This window comes from Erpetoichthys calabaricus, chromosome 4 (genome assembly GCF_900747795.2).
Source record: "Erpetoichthys calabaricus chromosome 4, fErpCal1.3, whole genome shotgun sequence".
NCBI lineage: Eukaryota > Metazoa > Chordata > Cladistia > Polypteriformes > Polypteridae > Erpetoichthys > Erpetoichthys calabaricus.
The window spans coordinates 11268420-11294867 of NC_041397.2; the positions used below are offsets into that span (position 1 = coordinate 11268420).

At 39.5% G+C, this 26448-nt stretch overlaps 1 protein-coding gene across 2 annotated transcripts in view; it reads right to left on the reverse strand.

Moving 5' to 3' along the window:
• Positions 1-26448, reverse strand: part of col4a1 (collagen, type IV, alpha 1) — a 273407-nt gene that overhangs the window by 21711 nt on the left and 225248 nt on the right. For both annotated transcript variants that reach the window (XM_028799211.2, XM_051926307.1), the window contains 7 exons: positions 25854-25934; positions 22526-22624; positions 22380-22430; positions 14905-15090; positions 11237-11370; positions 9303-9375; positions 2319-2390 (listed from right to left, as the gene is read on the reverse strand). In XM_028799211.2, the coding sequence (XP_028655044.1) occupies positions 2319-2390; positions 9303-9375; positions 11237-11370; positions 14905-15090; positions 22380-22430; positions 22526-22624; positions 25854-25934 (696 nt within the window). The remainder of the gene's footprint in view (positions 1-2318; positions 2391-9302; positions 9376-11236; positions 11371-14904; positions 15091-22379; positions 22431-22525; positions 22625-25853; positions 25935-26448) is intronic.

Consider the following 26448-nt stretch of genomic DNA (forward strand, 5'->3'; position numbering starts at 1 on the left):
ATCACCTAGGAGTCATAGTGGACTTAATAACTGTCCACATCCACACAGTGTACAGAAGCATTTAAAAAACAAAGAGGATTTTTGATTACATGGCATGATGTGTAAAGTACAAGTCAAAATAGGACTATGATTAAAGAATACAGTATAATAAACTTGTGAAGCCTCAACTAGGCCACTGTGTGTAGTTTTGGTCTGCTGGGTTCATGTCCAAGTGTCTGTTCAACTGGACACACGTTTAACTGGGACACGGTGCAAGTAAGATTCTGGGCAAATACTAAGAGTGCCAGTGGAATCGTGGCTATCAAATGAAAATGTCATTAACAGATACTTGGACATTAACCAAGCATATGCAGGCTTACAAAGAAGAACATCAAAATAATAAAAAGACTTTAGGAACAACACCATCTGAACCCCACCTTACTAATCCACCCCCCCACACACCCACCTACTGATCTGCTATATATTGCCTTTGATTCCTATATGTCTAAACGTTTTCCTTTGAAATGATGACATCTGATAGGTGTTGAAAGCTAAGGAATAAAAGACTATTTTAAGATGCATGATGTATTTTCTCCCTTTGTTGAATTCTTGCTCTATATACACAGTATAGATAGATAGATAGATAGATAGATAGATAGATAGATAGATAGATAGATAGATAGATAGATAGATAGATAGATAGATAGATAGATAGATAGATAGATAGATAGATAGATAGATAGATAGATAGATACTTTATTAATCCCAAGGGGAAATTCAAAATATATATATACATATATATTCATCCATCCATCCATCATCCAACCCGCTATATCCTAAATACAGGGTCATGGGGGTCTGCTGGAGCCAATCCCAGCCAACACAGGGCGCAAGGCAGGAAACAAACCTTGGGCAGGGCACCAGCCCACCGCAGTACATATATATTCATAGGTCTGAATTGCAATCTATGTTTCACCCTAATTGGAGCTTATCAGGTGTACACACATTTGTCTTCCCCTTATGGGGATCTAACCTCGGACATCAGTGCCTGAAGTGAAGCGTGTGTCGTGTACTCTTTGTATTATTTGGCAGGTACTGTATCACATATCAATGATCTGCTTCTCACAACTGAGAGGATGTGATGGATGTTTGCCAAATGGCCGACCATGCACAAGCGCTACTTTGTGGGTGACCACCCAAATAATCAGATTACGATTCAGGCCTATGAATGTAATGCGCTGATCTTCACCCTGTCAAGTAAGTGATTCAGCTGCCGTAGCGCAATGTCAGAGGCTTCGCCTCAGACGCTGACGTCTAAGGTTTGATCCCCGTAAGGGAAAGAAAAGGTGCGTACACCAGATGACCCCCAATTAGGGCAAAACACACATCATGTACTCTTTGTATTGTTTGGCAGGTACTATATCATATGTGCGCCCTGTGTTGGCTGGGACTGGCTCCAGCAGACCTCCATGACCCTGTAGTTAGGATATAGCGGGTTGGATAATGGAAGGATGTATCATATGTTGACAAAAAACAAATTTGCCAGCGGGACAAAGAAATTAATTTGTACCCAGCCAGTACGTTTTAGTAAATGGACAAGCGAAAGCCGAGACTTGGGAGCTGGTCCATCCCCCATATGCCAGTTGCGGGTGGTCATCATATGGTAATCCAGCTAGGACAACTGCAGGGGTGCTTGGGAGATGGAGAGATGGAGTTCTGGAGTCCCTACAGGCTGAAAGAGGGTGCTATTGGGGGAGGACAATCCTTTATTTTATTCTTATGGTGTGTGCTGTATTGCTGTGTCTGAGGTTTTGGGCTCTCTGGTGCCCCCTTGTGGTATGGTATAGTATACAGTACAGTACACAGTATATATATAGTGGCGCCAGATATATATATATATATATTTTTTTTCACTACGGTTTGTACTTTTTTGTTATAGTATTACTATAGTTTTGGAAGACATAGTTTAAATTGTGCTTTATGATAATAAGTTGAATTTAATTATTTATTATAAAATAGTTGTGATTTGATGAGTTCCATGCTGTGCTACAGTATGTGAATTCTTACAGATTTCAATAGAATAAGCCACACATTCCTTCCAACTTATTCAAGTTTGTAAAATTATATGCTTCAGCATTTCGATTGATAAATTATACCCTGTCCACACCAAACATAACTGTTCAATAAGGGAATGACAGCACACATAGAACACAAGGAGATATTAATTTCTACAAAATATTAATTTTTAAAGGGAAAAAAAGAGTTGAATTCTTTATTGATGGTTAATTACAACCAAGTAGTTAAGTTCACAATATTATGTAAACTAGAGAATCATTTACCTTTAGATCCAGGAAAGCCACGATCTCCCGTCTCCCCCTTATATCCGACTGACCCTGAAGTGCCTTTTGGCCCTGATGAAAAGAAAACAAAAGCCATGTTAAGTATAATTTATACATACAGATCACTAGCAGAACTACAGTGTTTTGTGTTAAGCAAAACAATCGGCTTTATTTCACAACTCATTTCTGTAAGGGAAACATATCTTTTATCCATGTAACCATCATTACACGGGTGATGAAGTGACATACTATAATGCAGAGATTGATTTCATAGATAATTTGTGGCCAAAGCTGTTTACTCCAAAATGTATAACAAATACATGGGAAACCAGAAGTATAACATGGAGTTAAATGTTGAGAAGTGTCACAATGGCAACAAACTCTCTTTTACCCATGTTCAGATGGTTTAAGAGATCAGTTTCTACCCATTGCAGAGAACAGTTGCATCCGTCTGGTCATGCAGCATATCTGTGGCTCGAGAGTGGTGTCAGCCATCTAATGTTACATAAGCACTTTGAAGGAGATCATCTTTGCTCTGGGTAATGTACGATTGTAAGATTATGTTGATGATGATGAAGATAAAGGTCATGGCAGCACAGAAGTCATATCAAACATATTCAAGGTCAGTATATAATAACATGCCCTAAAACATAATTTTTGTGGGTACCATCTGCTCTATGAAGCTTTTATTTTTGACATGTGAATCTCTGCTGTATTTTTCAAATCACCATGAATAAGCAGAAACCAGCACTTCACATTTACCCTTGTTGAAAATTACTATGCCATGCGCACTTTTGTTCAAAAATATAAAAGGAGAAAACTTGTATCCCAGCAGATAGACAAAAAGCAGATGCCTTTTAACAGTGTAGCAGTTAAATGGCATACTGTTCAGCCCAAAAATTATCTACTTGCAATTTTAAATATCCCGTATATGGTAAAACTAGTGATTTTTATCTGCATCCATTTTTAGTAGGCAACATCATGCAGAGATGTGGTATGGAAGTGGATGGCAGATTTGGACAGAAATTACATTGCTCCAATCAAAAGAAACACTAATGCCAGCACTAGGCCATATATGTAATGAAAATTGAAAGTACTCCTTATGAGAAGGATTTAGGAGTCATATTGGACTTGACACTATAAACTGCCAGACACTGCTCAGAAGCCATTAAGAAGGTTAACAGAACGTCATGTTATATAATACAAGTCCAAGGAGGTTACGCTGGAGCTTTACAACACACTAGTGAGGCCTCATCTGGAGTACTGCATGTAGTTTTGGTTTCCAAGCTACAAAAAAAAGGACATAGCAGTGCTGGATAAAGACCAGAGAAGAGGAACTAAGCTGATTCCAGGGCTATAGGGGATGAGTTATGAGGAAAGATTAAAAGAGCTGAGCCTTTACATTATAAGCTAAAGAAGATTAAGAGGAGAAATTCCTGAAGTGTTTAAAATAATTAAGTGAACTAATACAGTGGCTTGAAACTGTGACTTTAAAATGAGTTCATTAAGGTCAGGGGAGCACAGTTTTGAAACATGTTAAGTGTAAATTTTGCACAAACATTAGGAAGTTTTTGTTCACACAGAGAATCATAGACAAATGGAACAAGTGTCCAAGCAATGTGGTGGACAGGAGGAGGGACAGGTGAAGGGAGCGTCAAAACTAGACTTGATGTTATTTTGGAAGAATTAAGTGCATAGGACTGGTGAGGTTTGTTGAGCTGAATGGCCTGTTCTCATCTAGATTATTCTAAAGTGGGTTCTCAAAATAAAATAAAATAAAATAAAATGACCAACCCTGACATAGGCATGGGCATTAGACAGCATTAAATAGTGACATATTGCAAGTGAGGAGTATGTAAAGAGAAGCAGTTCATGAACATTTTCCCCAGTGGAAATTCAAACATATTGGAATCACTGGAAAGCATCCCAAGTTCATGTGCACTGACAATCCTGCATGCATGAAGAAATTACAGGATGGATAAGCATTCTGTGAACCATCTGCTGAATTTTAGGTCATGATTTTAAGTTTTTTTTTTTTTTTTTTATAGCTGAATTCCTTGATGGCTGCCTGGGTTTCATGAAAATGTGACAGTATAGCCCAACTGAGAAACAAATGTGAAAACAAACATTACACAGAAAATCTGACATTAAAAAATGTAACTTAGTGAGTAGAGACTGAGGTGGTACCTGTATACAATAGAGTATAAGTACCTAAAAGTGCTCCTGGACAGAAGTAATGTTAAGGACTGCAGGATATATATAGTTGTTAGCTTATCTACTCCTCACCTATTCATTAGTTTTCATGCCTGCACATTCCCTTGAAAGGTATGGGTTGCTAAAAATTATATAGCAGCTTTGGATGTAATGTAGGAGCCACACTTTGCAAGTCGCAAGTCACTCCATATAATATCCCAACTTTTACTATGATTTGAGCAGCCTACTACCATATTTGCATAGTCTTCACCAGTGAAAAAATAGTATTTAATATATATACTATTCTCATACCAGTCAGTCAGTTGGTCATTTTCCAACCCACTATATCCTAACTGCAGGGTCACGGGGGTCTGCTGGAGCTAATCCTAGCCAACACAGGCCACAAGGCAGGAACCAATCCCAGGCACGGTGCCAGCCCACCACAGGACACACACACACACACCAAGCACACACTAGGGACAATTTAGAATCATCAATGCACCTAACCTGCACATCTTTGGACTGTGGTAGGAAACCCACACAGACACAGGGAGAACATGCTAACTCCATGCAGGGCGGACCTGGGAAGCAAACCTAGGTATCCTTACTGCGAGGCAGCAGTGCTACCACTGCGCCACCGTGCCGCCCTATTCTCATACCAATGTAACATATTTTCTCATACAGTCGTTAATGTTAAATACTAAAAATACTGCATTACTTTCAACAAGTTAGTTAGCAGAGTGATGTAGTGGTTTGTACTGGTCCCTAACAGCTTCAGTAGAATGGGTTCATATTCCAGCCCAGACACCGTATATGTCCAATATTCTCTTGATCAACGTGTCTGTATGGATTCCTTCTCTAAATTCTTTAGTTATTCTCACACATTCCAAAGGCATATATATTAGTTTAATGAGTGACTTATAGCTGTGTATGAGTGAGCCTACATAATTGTGCCCTGTGAAGGAACTACCAGTCTAAGTATGACTCCTTTATGATTCCTGCCCTGCACTTGATAAGCTTTAACTGGATAAAACAGCTTTGTAAATGGTTGAATCTATTTTTCTAAATACTCATTTTAACTATCTAGCTGTATACTTTACTTTACCCAGGTCATGCCTTGTGTTAGATCTGCATGGTCTTTCTGTCTGTGTGGGTTGTTTTTTCTTAACCTAAGGGTGCAACTTAATAGTGTCAGTCATATGCCTGGCTAATCAGTATACTCAATTTAAATTTGTACACAGGTTATATTTTATTCTTCGTAAGTTACATTTAATAGGCCCAGATCTCCTATTTTATCTCCTTTTTTTAAAGGTAACAAAAGTAAACACAACTCAGGTGCAGATCCTGTCTGTTTCTGAAATATGGAGCCAGGCAACACTCCTTTCTTTTAGAATTCACAGTTTCTTCTATGTTTGTCAGTAAACTGTCCGGTAAACAGCCAAGCATCTGCTCTAATCACATTTAAATCTTTATTTAGTTTAATTTTCTTGCCTTCATCAAACATCAAAAGGGAATTTGCTTCCAATAGTTCATTATAGTTCATTAAAGCTAAGCTGCAGCAAGCCTAAAAGCCTAAAAGTATTCCCAACTCTCTTCTTTTCACACAGCAGTCAGTCTGATGTCTTCAATAAAATAAACATTATTACTTCTTATCAGTGCTCTATAAATGGAAAAGTAAATACCTGCTCAATTTACTAAAGATTGAACAGCTATTAATGACTGATAACATCTAAAGTCTCTAATAATCTTCCTGCTAATATAGTAAAAGCTCAACTGGACCCAGCATTTAAAGAGCATTTAAAGCATTTTTTTGGCATAGTGAATTCCTGCTGACGCTGCTTATATTATTTTAATAGTTATGGCATATAGCTGTTATTAGATTATACTAAGTCTCATCCATTTCTTTCTTTCTATGCTGTCCTCTGGCAGTAGTTTTTATCATTGCAGCTTTGATCAAGCTGTGCTTGAATCTGGACCTCCAATTGGACATGAGGCATTAATATCAGTGTCAGATATTATACTGTATTTTACCAAAATCATGGATACTAGCCTACACCTTAGTGCACTGTAGCATGCTCGCACATGGAGCTATGCATCCTGTTAGTGCAGTTGAGATGTTCAGTGCTCTTCTGTATTATTATTATATTTTTATTATTAAAACTGTAAGCTGTAGCATTGCTTTCCTCCCTTCTGCCTCTAGCTGGCCTAAGATTAATTAAATATTTTTATACTTTATCATTTCCTTATATTGCTACAAATCTGGAAATAAAAAAAACATACAATATGACTGCATCGTTTATGCATTTTTAAATTAATCTTATTTTGTATTTTTTAACCATGTTATTCCTACAGCGATTCTGGTTTCCTTTCTACATTCAAAAGATGTGCACCATGGCTTAACTACAGGCTCGAAATTGGTCAATTGTGAGTGAGTGTGGGTGTGTGTGCAAGTGTACCTTGTGACAGATTTGCACTCCATCCAGGTGTGGTTCCTCCTTTGTGCTTAACACTGCTGGAAAAAAAAACTGCAACTGAGATTTGGCTAAGCGGGTTAGAACATGGCTGGATGAATTTGATCTATATTTTTGAAAAGCAACCTGAGAATATCAGCCGAAATGAGAAAACTACTTTAAGAATACACTGATTTGAAATAACACTACATATGTATGAATTAATAAGATTAGTTTTAGTTACTGTTTATACACATGCTATAGATGGCAACGTGAAAAAAAATCACCTTTTGCAGGAGACTGTAAAGAATATTTAATTGCTTACCCCATAATAAGCATGTATAACTTTCCATATGTTATGGTAATTTGTGATAACATGAGGCATTAAAATTGCCCCTGATATCTACAATCAAATACATTTTTAAATAATTAGGCTTCTGCCTGGTAGCACAGTGGTTAGTGCTGCTTATTCATGAATTCAGCGTCCTGGTTCATATCTTGCACATGAACGTTTTTCTAATATTTTAGTTCCCAATGAAGTTTTATATTAATTGGTGGCCTGAAATAGGTCTAGTGTTTGTGTGTGTGAGTTGGCCCTGTGATGGTCCAGGCCTGTTTCCCATTTTATCTCCAGTGTTGCTGACATAGGTTTTGACCTCTAAGACCCTGATGTGATTAAGAGGGTTTAAGAATGTTATGTGAATACACATTGATAAAACTAAAACTGCTGTCATTGAAAACACTTTTGTTACTTGCTTTCAGTCTTACTTAATTTAATGTTTTTAAATTGTTAAATCTTAATACATAATTCGTCAGCCTCCTCACTCACTCACTCACTCACTCACTCACTCACTCACTCACTCACTCACTCACTCACTCACTCACTCACTCACTCACTCACTCACTCACTCACTCGCGTCCGTCCGAAGCTGAATGCGCAGTCGCCTTCTGCGCACGTCTGAAACCAAATGAGCATTCGCCTTCTGCGCAGCTGCCTGAAAAACCTTATGAGACCGACATCACGGCAGGTGGTGGATTTAAGGCCGCGAAAATTCAAAGAGAAAGGCCACTTCGACCGACATCCAACCCCAACATCGCGGCAGGCGGCGGATTTACAGCCGCAAAAATTCAAAGAGAAAGGCGACTTCGATTAAAGCTCTAGAGGCCTGAAAGGCGATTTCGACTACAGCTCGAGGCCTAATTATGCATTCTGATTCAATTACACATTCATTCAATACACCTATATCAGGTTTGTGGTGCTTATACTTATTACTATTCCACTCATGCCCGTTTCATCTTATGTTGTCGAAACAGGCTCATTGTCTAGTATTTAATAATGAACTATCAAAGCTAACATCAGGTTGAGTAGATACCCAGTGCCGTAACAGAAGGAGATTCTATTGTTGATAACATACAGATCTGCTGTTTCACTTGTGGAGCCTTAAAAAGCACTTCTGCTGAAACAATGTTTCATTTCAGACACAGCTTGGAGGCAAGCAATGTGCCTGAGCCAACTCTTTTAATTAGGTAATAATGTCCCATCTCTGAATAAGGACATACAGGAAAGCCTCAGGGTATCCAGAGAAAATAAATAAAACAATGATAGAACTTTTCAGGTCTTACATCTCCAGCTGCAATCCCAGCTAGAGTATTGAACAGAATGTCATGGTGAAATAAATCTTTGCCTTTAATTGTATTTTGTTAGCATCAGTGACTTAAACAAAATCAGATCTCCCTGATACTAATTTTTTTTTCAAATTGTGCATGTCCTGAGATGGACTGGTGCCCAGTACAGAGTTGGTTCTGCCTCACATCTCTTCTGAACATATTTTTTTCCTCTTTTGAATATATAAAAAATATATATATTTTTTTTAGTGAATTTCCCCTTGGGATTAATAAAGTATCTATCTATCTATCTATCTATCTATCTATCTATCTATCTATCTATCTATCTATCTATCTATCTATCTATCTATCTATCTATCTATCTATTGATCCTCATTTAGTGCCACTGTCCATAACTGGATACTGGATTTCCCAACCACAAGATCTCAGCATATGTGGATTGTCATCATCACATCCTCCATGATGACCCTAACAAAGGCATTCCATGAGGTAGTGCGCTGAGTCCCCTCACTATGACTACATGTCCAGACACTGCTCCAACTCCACCATTAAATTTCCTGATCACACAACTGTCGTCATAAGCCTGATCACGAACAACAGAGAAACTCTCTTCTCTTTTCCCATAAGCATATTTAGTTTCTGAGTAAACACTGTCTCAAGATAAATACTAGTCATTATCTGTCAGGAGCATGCAGTTTAGTCAGGGCTTACTAACCTGGGAACCCTGGAACACCTTGTAGTCCTTGTTCGCCCTTTTGTCCATTCAAACCTGGCAGACCTTCATTGCCCTGTTAAAAAAAAATTATATTGGAGGTGATGGTTTAAACTTCTAAAGGGAATAGGAGTAGATGTTCCAGAAATCACATTTTTCAATCTACTTTGGAGTAATGAAGTGGTGACTTAATCCAAGTAAACCACAGATCAGTGAGGAATAATCTGAACCCTACTCTAGTTATAAAACTGTGGATAAATTCTTACCTTGCATAGGTAATGTAGTGTCATGAAAATTTTTCATTCCTATTTACATATGCAATTGGACTTATTAAAGACTTATGACCATGTAATTTGTGGTATCTTCTGCCAGGTGCTAAAAACATTTGGGGTTACTGGGCTACTGATTGATATTCACAAAGTGATATTTCTGTTTGCATACTTGGCATTAAACAGGTCCATCCAAAGTAGACATTGCACTTTGCAAAGAACAGGTTTGGTCTCCTCTCTTGTTCAAGATTTTCATGGAGGTGATATTAAGGCACAGCACAAATTTAGAGAATATCTAGTTTGGGAGGCTAATGGTTAAATGTTTGCAGACAATGATGTCCTCTTGTCTTTATCAGACATTTATCTAGCATTCAGTATAAGTAATTACAGCGGAGGGTGATACAGATTGGATAAAAATTAGTAACTCTGATTTACTGGTCTTAGGGAAAGAGTTGCTTCAACTCTATATAAAAGGGGTGAGCAGAAAGCCCAAGTGGAGGAGTTCATGTACTTCTTCACAGGTTCACAAGATATTTTTCAGAGGTGAGTGTGGCAGAGATCATGAGACTGACCAGTGAATCACTGCAGCAAGAGTGGTGTTGCAGATGTTGTACCGTATTATGGTAGTGAAGCTGGAGTTAAGTCCATTCAAATTACTGTACATATCACTCTACAACCCCATCCTCACATTTGGTCAAACGGTCAAAGTTGTGAATGAATGAGATTGTAACTACAAACAGCCAAAATGTGGTTCCTGAGCAAGATTGCTGGACTCAGTTTCTATAAAAGGGTAAGGAGTTTGGCAATATGAGGAGATTTTGGAGAAGAAACATTGATTAAGAGAAGTCCACTGAGGAAATTTTGACATGTAATGAGAATGACCCTGGGTGCCCAATCCTGGAAGTGTGCCCGGCATAGCCCAGTGGGAAAGACCCAAGGTAGACCCAGGAAGTACTGTGGGGATTAAACTTCTTGACTTGCTGGAAATTAACTAATTAACTAGGAAGAGCTGGAAAAAGGTTGCTGTGGATATGGTGGGCTGGTATTCTACAGTTTAGCATCTTGCCCCCATAATACCAGGAAAAGTTGATTGAAAGTGTTGTGTAGAGAATGCAATATCATAGTCACTTAGCAGAATATATTTGATACAATTGAGGGAGGCACTCTGAATGACCTCCTTTAAACCAAAACAGCTGCTGCTTTTGGGTGCAAACAGTTTTTAATCAAAAACAAACTCCTATCTTCAGTTAAATGTTTTGTTTCATTAGATGGGGAATACATTAATAACACATTAATGGACTAATGGCTACTATGTACAATAAATTATTATTGAGACCTAAAGAATGTATAACTCCCAGGGCTCAAGGCAGGAAACAAACCCCGGGCAGGGTGCCAGCCTACCGCACTGTGCGCAAACACACACCCACCCTCACACCAAGGAGAATTTAGAATTGCCAATGCACCTAACCTGTATGTCTTTGGACTGTGGGAGGAAACCCACGCAGACATGGGGAGAACAAGCAAACTCCACACAGGGAGGACCCGGGAAGCGAACCCAGGTCTCCTGTGAGGCAGCAGCGCTACCCACTGCGCCACAGTGCTGCCCATGTATAACACTGAAGGTAATTTTAACAACCTGTAATCAGTCTGGTAAGGCAGGTAACTTACAATAATTCCTGGTGAACCTCGATCTCCCTTTATGCCTTGAGGCCCTGGTTGCCCTGGAAAGCCTGAATTTCCCTTCTCCCCTTTACTTCCAGTATCTCCTTCCAGTCCAGGCAACCCTGGCAACCCTTGCAGACCTAAAAAATAAGTGTACTTAATGAATAAAAAACAAATAAATAAATAAAAAAATGAGCTTATTTATTAGTACTCAACAGCACCTTCAGCATTCACATTTCCTGTGAAGATTCTTCAAAATAGAAGTTCTTTAAATCTATAGAACTCAAGGGCTATTGATCCCTTCTCGGATTGAGGCCTTGCCATGGCAGAAGGGCTTGTGCGGTCTAGTGATCCTCAGAGCTATGTTGTTGGGAGCTAAATGCTCCTGGTAGGGCTTTCCAAGGCAAACAGGTCTGAGGTGAAGATCCAGACTAACTTGATCCCGTGACCCTACATAGATTTAAATCAAGGATCGGCATTTCCCTTGCCCATGAAAGGGTACCCGGGGCCCCACCCTGGAGCCAGGCCCGGGGGAGGGGCTCGCTGACGAGCGCCTGGTGGCTGTACCTTTGACCACGGGCCCAGCTGGGCTCAGCCCAAAAGAGCAACATAGTTCCGCTCTCTCGTGGGCCCACCACCTGCAAGAGAGGCCATAGGGGTTGGGTGCAATATGATATAGGTGGTGGCTGAAGGTGGAAGCCCTGGCGTTCCAACCCTTGGTTACCAAAACTGGCTCTTGGGACATGGAATGTTACCTCTCTGGCAGGGAAAGAGCTTGAACTGGTGCGAAGCACAGCTCCTGGGGACTCTTTCATCCTGCTGGGAGAATTAAACACTCACGTCGGCAACGACAGTGAAAACCTGGAGAGGTGTGATTGGGAGGAACGGCCTCCCCGATCTAAACTCGAGTGGTGTTCAGTTGTTGGACTTCTGTGCTGGTCATAGATTGTCCATAACGAACACCATGTTCGAGCATAAGGGTGTCCATAAGTGCACTTGGCGTCACGATGCCTGAGGTTGACTTTGTAATTGTGTCATCGGATCTGCGACCTTATGTCTTGGACACTCGGGTAAACAGAGGGGCTGAGCTGTCAACTGATCACCACCTGGTGGTAAGTTGGATCAGATGGCGGGAGAAGCTGCCGGACAGACCAGGCAGACCCAAATGTATAGTGAGGGTCTGATGGGAATGTCTGGCAGAGGAACCGGTCAGAAAGATCTTTAACTGCCACCTCCAGCAGAACTTCAGTCTCATTCCGAGGGAGGCGAAGGACATTGAGTCTGAATGGGCCATGTTCCGAGCCTCCATTGTTGAAGCAGCAGTAGGGAGCTGTGGCTGCAAGGTTGTCGGTGCCTCTCGTGGTGGCAATCCATGAACCCGGTGGTGGACACCTAAGGTTCAAGAGGCCGTCAAGTTGAAGAAAGAGTCCTATCAGGTCTGGTTGACCAGTGGGAATCCAGAGGCAGCTGAGGGGTACCGGTGGGCCAAGCGTGTGGCGGCATCGGCTGTTGCAGAGGCAAAAACTCGGGCATTGGAGGAGTTTGGGGAAGCCATGGAAAACGACTTTTGGTCGGCACCAAGAAGGTTCTGGCAAACCGTCAAGCGCCTCAGGAGGGGAAAGCGTTGCTCCACCAACACTGTGTACAGAGGAGATGGGGCCCTGCTGACTTCAACTATAGACGTTATTGACCGGTGGAAGGAATACTCCGAGGATCTTCTCAATCCCACCAGCATGTCTTCCTTAAAGGAAGCAGTGCTGGAGGACGCCGGGGGTGCCCGTCCATATCAGGGGCCAAGGTCACCGAGGTAGTTAAAAAGCACCGAGGTGGCGGGGCCCCTGGGGTGGACGAGGTCCACCCTGGGTACCTCAAGGCTCTGGATGTTGTGGGGCTGTCCTGGTTGACACGTCTCTGCAGCATCGCATGGACACTGGGGGCAGTGCCTCTGGATTGGCAAACCGGTGTGGTGATCCCCCTTTTTAAGAAGGATGACTGGAGGATGTGCTCCAACTATACCGGGATCACACTCCTCAGCCTCCCCGGTAAGGTCTATTTAGGGGTGCTGGAGAATAGAGTTCGGTCGAGAGTCGAAGCTCGGATTCAAGAGGAACAATGCACGTTCCGTCCCGGCCTTGGAACACTGGACCAGCTCTACACCCTGGCCAGGATCATGGAGGGGGCATGGGCAGTTTGCCCAACCAGTCCACATGTGGTCTGTGGATTTGGAGAAGGCATTCGACCGTGTCCCTTGAAGCATCCTGTGGGGTGTGCTCCAAGAGTACGGGGTACAAGGCTCGTTGTTATGAGCCATTCAGTCCCTGTACAAGAGGAGCAGGAGCTTGGTCCGCATTGCTGGTAATAAGTCAAACTCGTTTTCTGTTGAGGTTGGACTCCGCCAGGGCTGCCCTTTGCCACCGATTCTGTTCATACGTTTTATGGACAGAATTTCTAGGCACAGCCAAGGAGCAGAGGGGGTCTACTTCGGTGACCTCAGAATCTCGTCTCTGCTATTTGCGGATGACATGGTTCTGTTGGCTTCAACGGACAGTGACCTCCAGCTCTCACTGGAGCAGTTCACAGCCGAGTATGAAGTGGCGGGGATGAGAGTCAGCACCTCTAAATCCGAGGCCATGGTTCTCAGCCGGAAAAGGGTGGAATGCTCTCTCTGGGTTGGGAACACATTACTGCCTCAAGTGGAGGAGTTCAAGTATCTTGGGGTCTTGTTCACGACTGAGGAAAGAATGGAGCGGGAGGTCAACAGACGGATTGGTGTGGCATCTGCAGTAATGCAGGCTCTGCAACGGTCCATCGTGGTGAGAAGAGAGCTGAGCCAAAAGGCGAGGCTGTCGATTTACCAGTCGATCTATGTTCCTACCCTCACCTATGGCCACGAGCTTTGGGTAGTGACCGAAAGAGCAAGATCGTGGATACAAGCGGCCGAAATGAGTTTTCTCCCACTGTGAGAAGGCCACAGGGCAGACCCAGGACACGCTGGAGGGATTATATCTCCCGGCTGGCCAGGGAACGCCTATCCCAGAGGAGCTGGAGAAGGTCGCTGGGGAGAGGGAGGTCTGGGCTTCCCAGTTTAGGCTACTGCCCCAGTGACCCGACTTTGGATAAGCGGTGGACAATGGATGGATGGTCTATGATATATTTAGGGAAGGGGTATTGACCTTAGGGCCTCATGTAAATTTATTTACAATTACAATTACAATTACAATTAGACAAGGCTAGTTGATTAACTGAATAACAATGACTACTAATACATACCACTACTTATATATGAATAAAATATAAGAACTAGTTTTAATTGGAATTTATATACATTAAGGTTCAGTGTTGTGAGTTTTTATATTATGGAGAGATAGCTTTGCTTCTGATTTTAAGTTTTTACATTAAAAATGACATTGTGGAATGCTTACTAGTATGTTAAGAATATTATTTTAGAGTCAGTGTATATGGGAAACATATTTTTTGTTCTATTATGAGATAATTAATCTCATGAACTCCTAAATCAATCAATCAATCTTCATTTTAAATTATGTACTATTAGTACCATCAATACTCTTTATACAGCAATAACCAGAATTTCAAAAGAATGAAAATGAAAAGATTTTCCAATGAATCAATGCCAATAGCCCATAAAACTCTCCTTGCTGAATGAATCTGCTTACCTTGAACTCCGGGGCTTCCAGGTGACCCACGTTCACCCTTTGGCCCTGGCATTGATATCCCTGGTTGGCCTTGATGGCCAGGGAAGCCTTGCTGTCCTTTAAGTCCTGGAACTCCTTGATCTCCTTTAATACCTGGTACTCCAGAGCTGCCAGGTCTACCAGGAAGACCAGGTTCTCCTTTGAGGCCTTTTAAAATAATAGGGAAAAAGGAAGTATTCATTAAAGGCAAGTCTGAAGGATTATCAGGTCATTTGTTCTTCAGACCCTAAAACAATTACTTTGGCTTTTTCATATTTTTTAATAGTTATCAAATAACATTTTACAGCACTATAGTGTTAGGGCTGCACTCTAGCAATATTTCATTAATGACTGAGTAGATTTTTAACTATACTTAATTTAGGATTTCAAATACATGATATTGTGGAAGGCAGAGATAAAGAATGATGATGAATATGGTAAAAATTAGTCAGAAACAATTAGGTTTTCTAAACTGGCATTGTTAACTGTTAACGACAAAATTAATATACTTCAGGCAATGGAGTCATCATTTGCCAAGGAAAGGAACTGCTAGCCACAAGGTTATATATTCAATCAGCACCACTAAATCAAAGTGAGCCACTAAGGGGTGTTTTCTGTTGGATTTACTTTATGAAAGTAAGCCAACCGCCAAGAATTACCTCAGTGCGTAAGGTCAGGTCATGTATTTTCCAAAATTCTTAGCCTTTTTATTTAAAATTCCAATTTTATATTTTCTTTATCCTCTCTTTTAGACAATGAGTATTGTCAGTCTAGTTCTTACCCGATTGGGTTGTTAGGCCAAGGCTTAATGTGGCTTGTCTTCTTGACATGCATTAGAAGATGCTTTAACCTGGTGTTTCCAGATCAACTATAGGGTCTTTCCTGGCCCAGGATGTAATTCCAAGATCAGTAATGACCCCAGGAAGGAGAGTAAAATACCTTCTGCCACAGAAGTCAAGTGATCTTTGAATAAGGGAGACAGAAATGGATCAATAGTGCACTGTTGGGATAAAGAAAGTCCAGAGATAGAAGAGAGGTACTGGAGGTGAGGCAGGAATGCTTAGTGAGGTGTGAAGTGGCTAGTCATTTTATCTAACAAATTGTGGATTATCAAGTTTCGAATAACCAAAAAAAAGTTTTGTGTTTTCTTATTTTTAAGTTGGTACTTTGCTACTCTAGTCTGTGCTTTTTTATACTATGGCCTCCTTAACATTTATTCTGAGATTGGGGTGGTGGATTGAAAGCTCTCTCTCCAGCAAACATACATACTTTTGAGACCAACCACCTTCAAAACAGAGCTACTGGATGTTCTACTGATGGTTCAAAAGATCTTAGAGTTAAGCAATAAAATCTACCGTTGGAACAGAGACAGAGAGAGCAAATAAAGAGGACAGACTGCTGTGTAATATAAGAGCTGCCCCAAGAAATTTGTCCACTTTTATCTAATGCATTATGACATGAAAGACTATAACACACATGGCATAAATTAAAAATTACAATGACCTTTAAATTTAACCTTTCTCAATATGTTTAAGTGTTTATATTCAAATCCATGAATAGGAAGGGACAATATTAAATAAATTAACTGTAATAGATGTAAATGTGCTGTGGCTGAGGATGTTCTTATTTATCCCAACTTTACTCTACAGCTTTTACAAGTCAACATTAACCACACTGGCCTTTCATTCTATGTTTATCATACTTAGCAAATCAAACCAATTTAGTTCAATATAGAGTTAACAGAAGCATGGGCATATCCCAGTAATATCAGATTGTTGGTCATCACAGGACAAATGCCTACACTAACTTAATATATATATATATATATATATATATATATATATATATATTAGGGGTGGGAATTTAACGCGTTAATTGCGATTAATTAATTTGAAAAAAATAACGCGTTAAAAAAAATAACGCATTTAATCACACTTTGCATTCCAAGCAAAGGGGAACTTTTGTCAATGCACAATTTCCTGGTACTCCGATTACATTGATGCACACATCAGAGCTACAAAAGTGGAAGAATCGGAAGAAAGCGCGTTGCTAGGACTGATCGGAGGCAAATTTCATTTCAAAAGACTACCCAACGGAAGACTTGATAAAAGCGTGGTTTTGTGCAAAATGTGCAAAAAGGAGTTTGCATACCACCGAAGCACTTCAACCTTACGGTACCATCTAAATGCAAAACATGTTGCAGCGAGCACAGAAACTGTGGGAGCTGTTAGCACTAGCAGTACGAGTTCGAGTACCAACAAAAGGTGTCGGCAGCCCAAACTTGATGAAATGACTGGCTTCAGGACCAAAATTAGTAAGTCAACATTGGTCAAACTTACAAATTCTCTCGCAAAATGGATTGCTCTGGACTGTAGACCACTATCAATGGTAGAAGATAAGGGGTTAGAAAATGTGCTACAGTTAGCGTCAGGTGATCCAACTTTCCAACCGCCGTGCCAAAAGACTATTTCAAGTAAAATTCAACAGCTTTATGACACTGAAAAGCAGAGCAAAATTAGATGCATTACAGAAAGCGGACTTTGTGGCTCTTACCGGGGATCATTGGACTTCCATAACCGTTAGTAATTCTAATTACATCGGAGTCACTGCACATATTGTTGATGTCACAGACGGGACATGGAATCTACAGTCTTTTGCCCTGACTGTGCAGAAGACAAACGCCAGAAACTATGCTGAAAACTGCGCTGAGCAGTTTCTCTTTGTGGCAGGGGAATGGGGAATTCAACAAAAGGTCACCACAATTGGAACAGACAGTGCACAAACCATGGTGACTGCAGCAAGACATCTCCCATTCCAACACATGCCTTGTGTTGCTCACATCTTGCAAAGAACCATCACTGTTAGCCTTGCTGATAATGGGTTTAGTGATGCATTAGCAAAATGTCGCAAGATAGTGGGTCACTTTAAACACAGCCCTGCTAATATGGAGGAACTATACCAGGAGCAAACAAGACTGGGGCAACAGAAAGAGCCACTCATACAGGATGTTTCCACACGGTGGAATTCAACGCTGGATATGGTTTCTCGTCTACTAAAGAATCAAGAGGCTGATTTTGCTGCTTTAGACAAACAAAAGCACAAGCTAGTCATTTTAACTCCATCAGAGCTGGTAAAACTCCAAAAGCTGATGACTGTCCTTGGGCCATGCAGGTAAATAAAACTTTTTTAACTTATTGTTACTGTTTCTTCAAAAAGCTCTATAGTTGACAGTTATTGTGTAGATTAATAATTACTTTCTTGAACTGTCTACTACAGGTTTGTGACTGAGCTTCTTGGAGGTGAGACATATGTCTCATGTTCGGTGGTTTTACCTGCTTTCTGCCACCTGCATCACACCATGGAGGTCTCCGATGATGACTCACACTACATGGTGAAATTTAAGACTGCCTTCACAAAGGACGTATACCAACGTGTACCTACACTCAACCATCAGTGGCTCAAGATAGCTACTGTGCTCGACCCACGCTTTAAGGATTTAAAGTGTTTTGCAAGGGGAGAGCGAGAAGAGGTTTGGACCAGCCTTGAGGCCCTGCTGCAGGAACAGTGTAAAGATGCCACCACAAAGGAGCCAGCAAAGACAAAGAACCTCCTTCTCTCTTCATTGTCTTCAGACTCTGATTCAGATGAGGAAGCCCTGTGTAACAGGGCCCTGAGTTTGGACAGAGCAGAATCCACCATCAGCGAGACAGACTGCCCGCTGCAGTAGTGGTCCAGTCGAGCAGGGACCTACCCACAGCTGTCTGTCCTGGCCTGCAAGTATCTGATTAGTCCTGCCACTTCTGTCCCACGTGAGAGACTGTTCTCACTTGCAGGTGACATAGTAACAAAAAAGAGAGCTGCCTTGAGCTCTGAAAATGTGAACAGGCTAGTTTGTCTAAGTAACTGGCTGAAAGAGACAGACAATAAATAAGCATGGAGGTATTGTGAGTCCAATGGGTTTGTTATTTTTTGCACTAAAATGTTCAATGATCACACTGTTTAAGCCTAATGTACAAAATAATTTTGGCTAAGGTTACTCAGAGTTTAAAGGTGAAGCTGGTCAAATTACCTTTTATGTTTCTGCCTTATTTTTTAAGAAGAAAAACTGCACTGTTATGTTGAAATTTTTATTATTATTATTATTACTATTATTATTTAAAGACAATACCATTCTGAAAATGTAATTAAAGTAGCACTTTATTTTTAAGTCTGCCCAATTTTAGCCAGGGATATTATTTATGTTTCTGTTTTGAATTGAAATGCAGTTTAAATGCTTTTTTTTTTGGGGGGGGGGGGGGGTTTATGTGTGCAAATTTTCTTGTGTGATTAAATGTGATTAATCAAGATTAATTAATTACAAAGCCTCTAATTAATTAGATTAATTTTTTTAATCGAGTCCCTCCCCTAATATATATATATATATATATATATATATATATATATATATATATATATATATATATATATAAATACAGAGTGGAAGGACCAGGGGAGAGGGCATTGGTGAGGCAATACCTACCCTGGGACACTAGAAGGCAACCCTCCTAGCTGGCTGTGGCACCACGGATTCCTGCAGGGCATGTCTGGATCTGGAGTTTGGTGAAGCCTTGTTGGGTTCAGTGGGGGCCACCACGGGGAGCTGCAGAGCCCTATAGAGGACCTCCAGCATACCTGGGAGTGATTCCAGGTAATACTGATGAGCCACCTGGAACACTCCCGGGACCCGAATAAGAGGAGCCACCTCATTCCATTGAATGGCCAGAGTTGGAAGGAAGAAGACAAAGCCTGAGGAGGAGTGGACTGGTGGCACGTTTTGCTGTAAATAAATATGGGTGTTGAGCTGAACCTGTGCCCTGCTTGTGTGTGTCCGGGTTAGGGTGGCTGTAGAATATATATATAATTTCTGTCTGTTTGCCCATCACATGAAAACCTTGGAACCTATTTCTGGAAAATTTTGAAATTATTTCGGGTACAGTCTAACTAAGAATACAAGCTAATAAAATTTCAGAGTTTTTGTTTAAATATGTAGGAAAAATATAAAAAGAGACAGCCTCAATAAAAGGTACCATTTTCGTTGAACTCAGTTACAAGTTGAGAAAAGAAAAGTAATAAATCAATGCCGCATTCCTCACCAATGTTTGTGTGTCTGCATAAATCTCTTCCGCGATATCCAAAAATTTACAACGGGTGTTACAAACTCAAATCAAATTATGTTTTTATTATATAATAGTAATAATAATAGCAGCTCACTACTCTAAGTGGAAAATGTGGGGAAGACGCAGGATCGAACCTGCAACCTCTTGATTCAGAAGCAGCCGTTTTTACCTCTAACCGAGCCATGCGATTGATAAAATGGGTTTCGGTTTTTACATATTGACAGCAACATGTAAATTGAATAATTTATTTTTCTTCAGTTATATTCTTGAATAAAGGCACACTTGTTTTGTTATACCTTTTGTGAAAGTATTTATTTGTATTTCGTCTTCAGTCTTCACAAATTATACACTTCACGTCAACATTTTGTCAATTAGTACTATATGAAATGAAAAATGTTTGTTTTTAGTTATGTGTTCAACATTTCTTGCTTAGCATTTCCTACATTTACCCAGATCGTTGTAGACACGGAACACTCATGAAATGTATGTATTCCAAATAATGATGTATTATTTACCTTATACAATTCCAGGCACCTCACACCCACATAAACAGATTTGAGATCTGAGAATTTTGCCTCTTATTTCAGCTGCGGCGGTGTGTTGTGGGTGGATGGGATAGTAGCCTGCATTGTGCCTGTACTGATTGACACATTTGCAAAACAAAGATGCTGATCAAGAGGTGCAAAGGAATTTAAGGTGGCCCGGCATTACAACTTTTTTCGTAGGCTTCAGGGATTCTAGTGTTAATAGAAGAGATTCCGGAACACTAAACTGCTCTGGTATGTATGTGTGCATAAGTTTGCCCTGTGAGTGATGGGCATTCTATACAAAGTTAACACCTAGCGCATACGTCACACTACACGCCATCACAAGGAACTTTACAAAACATTTAAAAATTCAAAAAAGATAAACTACAATAAGCCCAGAAAAAGAAAACATTCAGCGAATATAATAAGATCTGTATTTACAGTAGGAGTTAACAAGCACTGTAGCAAGGCCAGAATTAATACAGAATGTTCAGAGGAGTCTACACATTGGACAGAAGTGACACAATAACCTATAATTTATCATTTAGTAACTAGCTGTGGCTGATATATTTTGCTATGATATCCAATTTTAATTCATACATGTTCATGTCACTCAATGGACACTGAATGCCTGAGGTTTTTGTTTGATAATTTTCATTTTTGGTCCCACTTATCACAGTGTTTGCCTAGGAACACAGGACATGCTGTAGTATTGTAATGAAAGAGTTAAAAGGAGTAGGGTATTTATTCATTGCTTTATAATTATACTTGTAGATGCATATAAGAAAGCTTTTTTCATTGATTTGCATGTTTAGAGATTGTTTTTGTCTTCCTGACCTTTTGTTTTGATGGTTTTTGTGCTTGCCTTTATATTTTATATATCTCTGCTTTTCCTGGTTTGTCTGCTTTATGCTTTTTAATCTCTTGACTAATTAATATCTAGATTTTGGAAGATGTTTATCTCTGAATATAATTTAGTAACAGCCTGGCTACAAAGGTGAATATTTCATAGTTACATTGATTACATTTATGTAGATGATAGTAATAGTCAGCTCATTCAAATAAGAAACAGGAGGAACAGAAGTTGCTGCCTTCTTCACTGCAGGCAACAAGTGGCTGTTAGAAACTAGTAGCTGATTGTAATACTGACTGATTCCTTCAAAAAAGTCTGAAACCCTGTCTGGACTCCATTGAATTTTAAAGTTGGTATATTGCAATCATTCTTATTTCAAGCAACTGTCTAAAGACAAAGGGAGAGACAGAAAAACTGAAGCGAGCTACATCAAGAAATACCAGAATTAACAGTACAAGCTGGCGATGTTTGCCCAGACCTGAAGAACTATTTTTATTTTGATCAAGAGTTTTAAAAATAATCAACAACACAACAGGTTATCCTTTTTTTTCTTCTAGCTGATATGGAAATTTTGCTGCCTTTGTAGTTTCACAAAGCACTAAGCCACTAAGTTGACATAACACCAAGGAAGAAATATAATATATTTTAATGAGAACATCCTATTTCTGTAACTGAAATAACAGATAAAATGTGAAGTTTAAGGATAAGATTATAATTAATTCACCAAAGTATTTTAATAAATCTAGAGACTGGTCCTGGTTTAGACATGACTTACCACAAAATCTATCAAGTACAACACTTGGTTAGGATCAAGATAAACAAACAATTTTTGATATGTTGATGCCACTGGGTAAAATAATTTTAAATGTAGACACAGATCACTAAAACAGACACACATGAGAGTTACATTATCAGCCTTACCTTTTTCTCCTTTTGATCCTGATGCTCCTGGAAATCCTCGTCCTGGTAAACCTAAGTAAAGCAGAAGAATAGGTTCAGTAATCATGGCTTGAATCACTTTGCATTCATCAGAACATTTATATGTAAAGATTTGCTTTGTGAATTACCTTGGTCTCCCTTCTCTCCAGATGGTCCAGGGATTCCATCTTGACCAGGTTGGCCTTTAGCTCCAGAAATGCCAGGAGAGCCCTGAAGACCTGGTTCACCTACAAGAAAACAACCCAAGTGCAAGGTAAAAATGGGTGGCCTGGATTTAGTTTTCAAACTAAAACAAATCTACTATTTAATGTAACTAATTGAGTGAATTTCTCAAAAAAAAAATTAAGTTGCTGTCAACTTGGGATCAGTTAACTGACGAGTTCCAAAACTGATTGCCATGACAAGCTTTAGGTTTCATTTTATGGAGAAGGAATGGTGTAGGGCCGTTGATCATTGGCTAATCTACAAAAATGACTAAATCTGTTCAATTTATAAGTTAAATAATACATCCCTTTCACATTTTTATTTTGGGTTAAATGAGGATGACAAATGTGAAAGCTCCCAAAGCAAGAACATTAGGATACCCTATTTCAATTTTACAATGTGGCTGCAATTCTGCCATAAAAAGACAAGACTAAATGCATATGTAAAACCTCGTCAGATTCTCTGCTGCCATTTTGCTTTAAAAGTACACAAATTAGCCCAAATACCCCACAAAACAGACTAAGAAAACAAGTGTGCAACAGATACCTGGTGTACATTTGTAAAAACACATCACCAATTTCCTCCCAGGCTTACAAATGTCATTTAACCATTGTGGTCTAATGCACTGCTGACATAATCTATCTGCTTGCATGAGAGCTGATGCAGCAACTCATTTGCATCAGTAAAATGGCTCCAGTTTTGATGCATCCAGTAATTCACAGTAATACATGTGATTCCCTCAACAACTTCAGGATGCACATAAGATGAGTAAACAATTTGAACAATGTACATTAATATGCCTTTAATATTTTGATGGGTTAAAAAGAGTTTCATATAAAGGGAAGTAGAACAGTAGAAAAATTCAAATACTAAAAAGCAGAACTTCAAACATGTCCCATCTAGAAGACATGATCATTCAGCAAAAGTGAAGCATTCTAAACATAACTTGATTTGGGAAAGAATTCTAGCCAGAGGGTGATAAAAGTTCCCTGCAAAGTGTGTTATACTATTTTGAAAAACAAAAGCGGTATATCTACAAAGAATTACCATATGCAAAATAAACACACTGGTGGATATCAAGTTATGATCAGAGATGTAGGCAACAGGGGCCTCCTATGCATTATTTTTGGCTACCTCTTAAGTATCATGCTAATCAAGTTACTAGATGGTGGTCAAGACCTTTCATAAATGCTTGGAGCTACTAGGGCTGCCAGACGGAGTCCTTTGGTTATGTCCAGAGGGCTCCTATATGATATTTGGGACCATGGAAGAAATTTCTTGGGAATACTTAGAAGCAATCTATGGCCAGCTTTAAAGGGCATTCCTGGCCATATGCCCAACAAACTAGGTATTGGGAAATAAATCAGGACTAGGGTCTTGAGGAAAAGCAGAGAAGACGCTGGAGAGAAATAATTTTTGGTTATAATTGTAGGTGAGCAAGTGTATAAAACACTATGTCTGAGAGAAAGGGCTTGTAAGTTTTTCTTTGTTATTCCCAATGAGGTAGCCAGAATAGTTGTTGCTGTTTGTTTAATGAGAATTCTTTTAATCCTTGTTAAACCTATATTGTACACATTAGTTAATAAAACACCCTTTCCCATAACTGTGACTGCTTGGTCTTTCTGTAAGAAAAGCATGGTGAGGAATGGCAGTCAGAGGAAACTACACAGATAAGACAACATTGTATATGGCAAAAGCTTTTGTCTTTCAAAAGCTAATCATTTATCCTGAGATAGGGCAACACATCCCAAATAGCACTGTAACAGTTTGTACAGTATAGAAAACATTTTATCAAGATGACACACAATTTGAAAATTCAACTACTAAGAACCAATATGCTCACACTCACAACTGATTTTTGGAATGTGTTAACACCCAATAAGTACATATATGATAGTGACATGTCACTACATAGATGAGAACTGATAGAAGAAATCTGATAAGGACTGATAGAAGAAATACAGACACAAATTGATAGTTTTGTTGTATAGGCATTGTACATGACACACTTACATAGAAAAGTCCAGAGTGGAGGCTCCGAGACTAAGGATCTGTGCTGGCATCCCGAAGGTTGCCGGTTCAAATCCCTGTCACTGCCAAAAGAGATCCTACTCTGCTGGGCCCTTGAGCAAGACCCTTAACCTGTAATTGCTCCAGGGGTGTTGTACAATGGCTGACCCTGTGCTCTGACCCCAAGGGGTATGCGAAAACGAACAAATTCCTAATACAAGAAATTGTATAAAGAGAAATAAAGAACAAAAAAAAAAAGCAAACTATGCTGCCCCTGATTTATGAATGAAAGGGCAATCCTTCCTATGCATACATATGGGATATGCGCTTTAGGTTCACTGAAATATATGTTCACAAGCTGCACGCACAGCTGGCTTTGGAGTATACCAGTATGCTCCTGTTGAACAAACATGCATAAACACTCTTCAGCTACAGTATGTAAAAAGATAGTTTGTGATACATTTACTCAGATAAACACAGATACAACCTTTCCTTGGAAATTAATCATTGAATTAATTGTGTTCTGTGTTCTTAAGCTGGATGCCTCTTTTTGACACTTAATGGTTATTATTAGAGCATTGGTGGTCAACTGTTGATTAAAAAATATGTTTATAATTTGAATCATTAATAAGAATTTCTTTGTTTTTGAGATGTTTTTATCTTTACCTTTAAAACCTGTTTTTATTTAAACTACATCTCTGTTTCCAGGAACACAAAGAACAGGGCTTCCAGCATGCATTTTTGTCTAGGTCATCTTTTTCAGCTACTTGTGTAAAGTTACTAAACTTCCTGTTATCTCAATTGAGAATGGAGGGTGGAGGTAGTAATGAAAATAAAATGGCCCATTATCTGAGGAAACTGAGCGCTAAAATGAAATGATGTTAGAAAGGCACGTTACACTAGCAAGCCCTGTAATAAAAATACATTTACCCTAATTGTTATTATCCTTCCCATTAAGTAATGTGAAAAATGTGCTTGCTCTAATTTCACATATACTGCAGTGATTTTTGTGCTTAAGACATCTGGCAAGTCTGAATAGCTGTAACTTAAAGAATATTTTACTTTATGCCATTGAAAATGAAGTTTAAAACATTTTTGCAAAACTCTTTTTTTTAATCCAAAATTGCCCTCTTATTAACATGAACTCAGTCATTTTCCAACCCACTATATCCTAACACAGGGTCACGGGGGTCTGCTGGAGACAATCCATTAACATGAACTTTACAAGTTAAAGTTGTTCACCTGGCCTTCCTGATTGGCCGGGCAGACCTGGAAGTCCGGTTAGTCCTGTAATTCCTTTTTCACCTTGAGGTCCTGGGCTTCCTAAGGAAGAGAAAAAAAATATTATAGAAAGCAGTGTTTTATTTTAAATTTATATCCAAGAGATTCTCTGTTGAAAATTTCTCTCTGCAGCAACCCAGCACTTTCCAATGTGGGTATCTCACTCTCATCCAGGCATGGAAAACAGAATTATGTAGATGGTGATGTTAATTCAGATTTATGAATAAAGCTAATAAATTGGTGATTGTGCACATAAGCACTTTCAAATTCTCTGTGTTGTTATTAGGCTATGGTAACAGACAATGTTAAATAATTCAAACACACTTGCTATAATAAAAAAATATATAACAAAAGGATCATAAAGGGTGATTATATGCATATGTATATACTGTATGTGTATACACACACAAGACAACAAATGAACAACACAAAACATTAAAGTAAATTGGTTTCTTTTCTTCTCTATAAAGAGGATAAAAACTTAAATTTTATAAACTAAATTTATAAGTTTCTATGTTGTCTGCTCTCTTTCATTATTAAAATATGTGATTTGCAG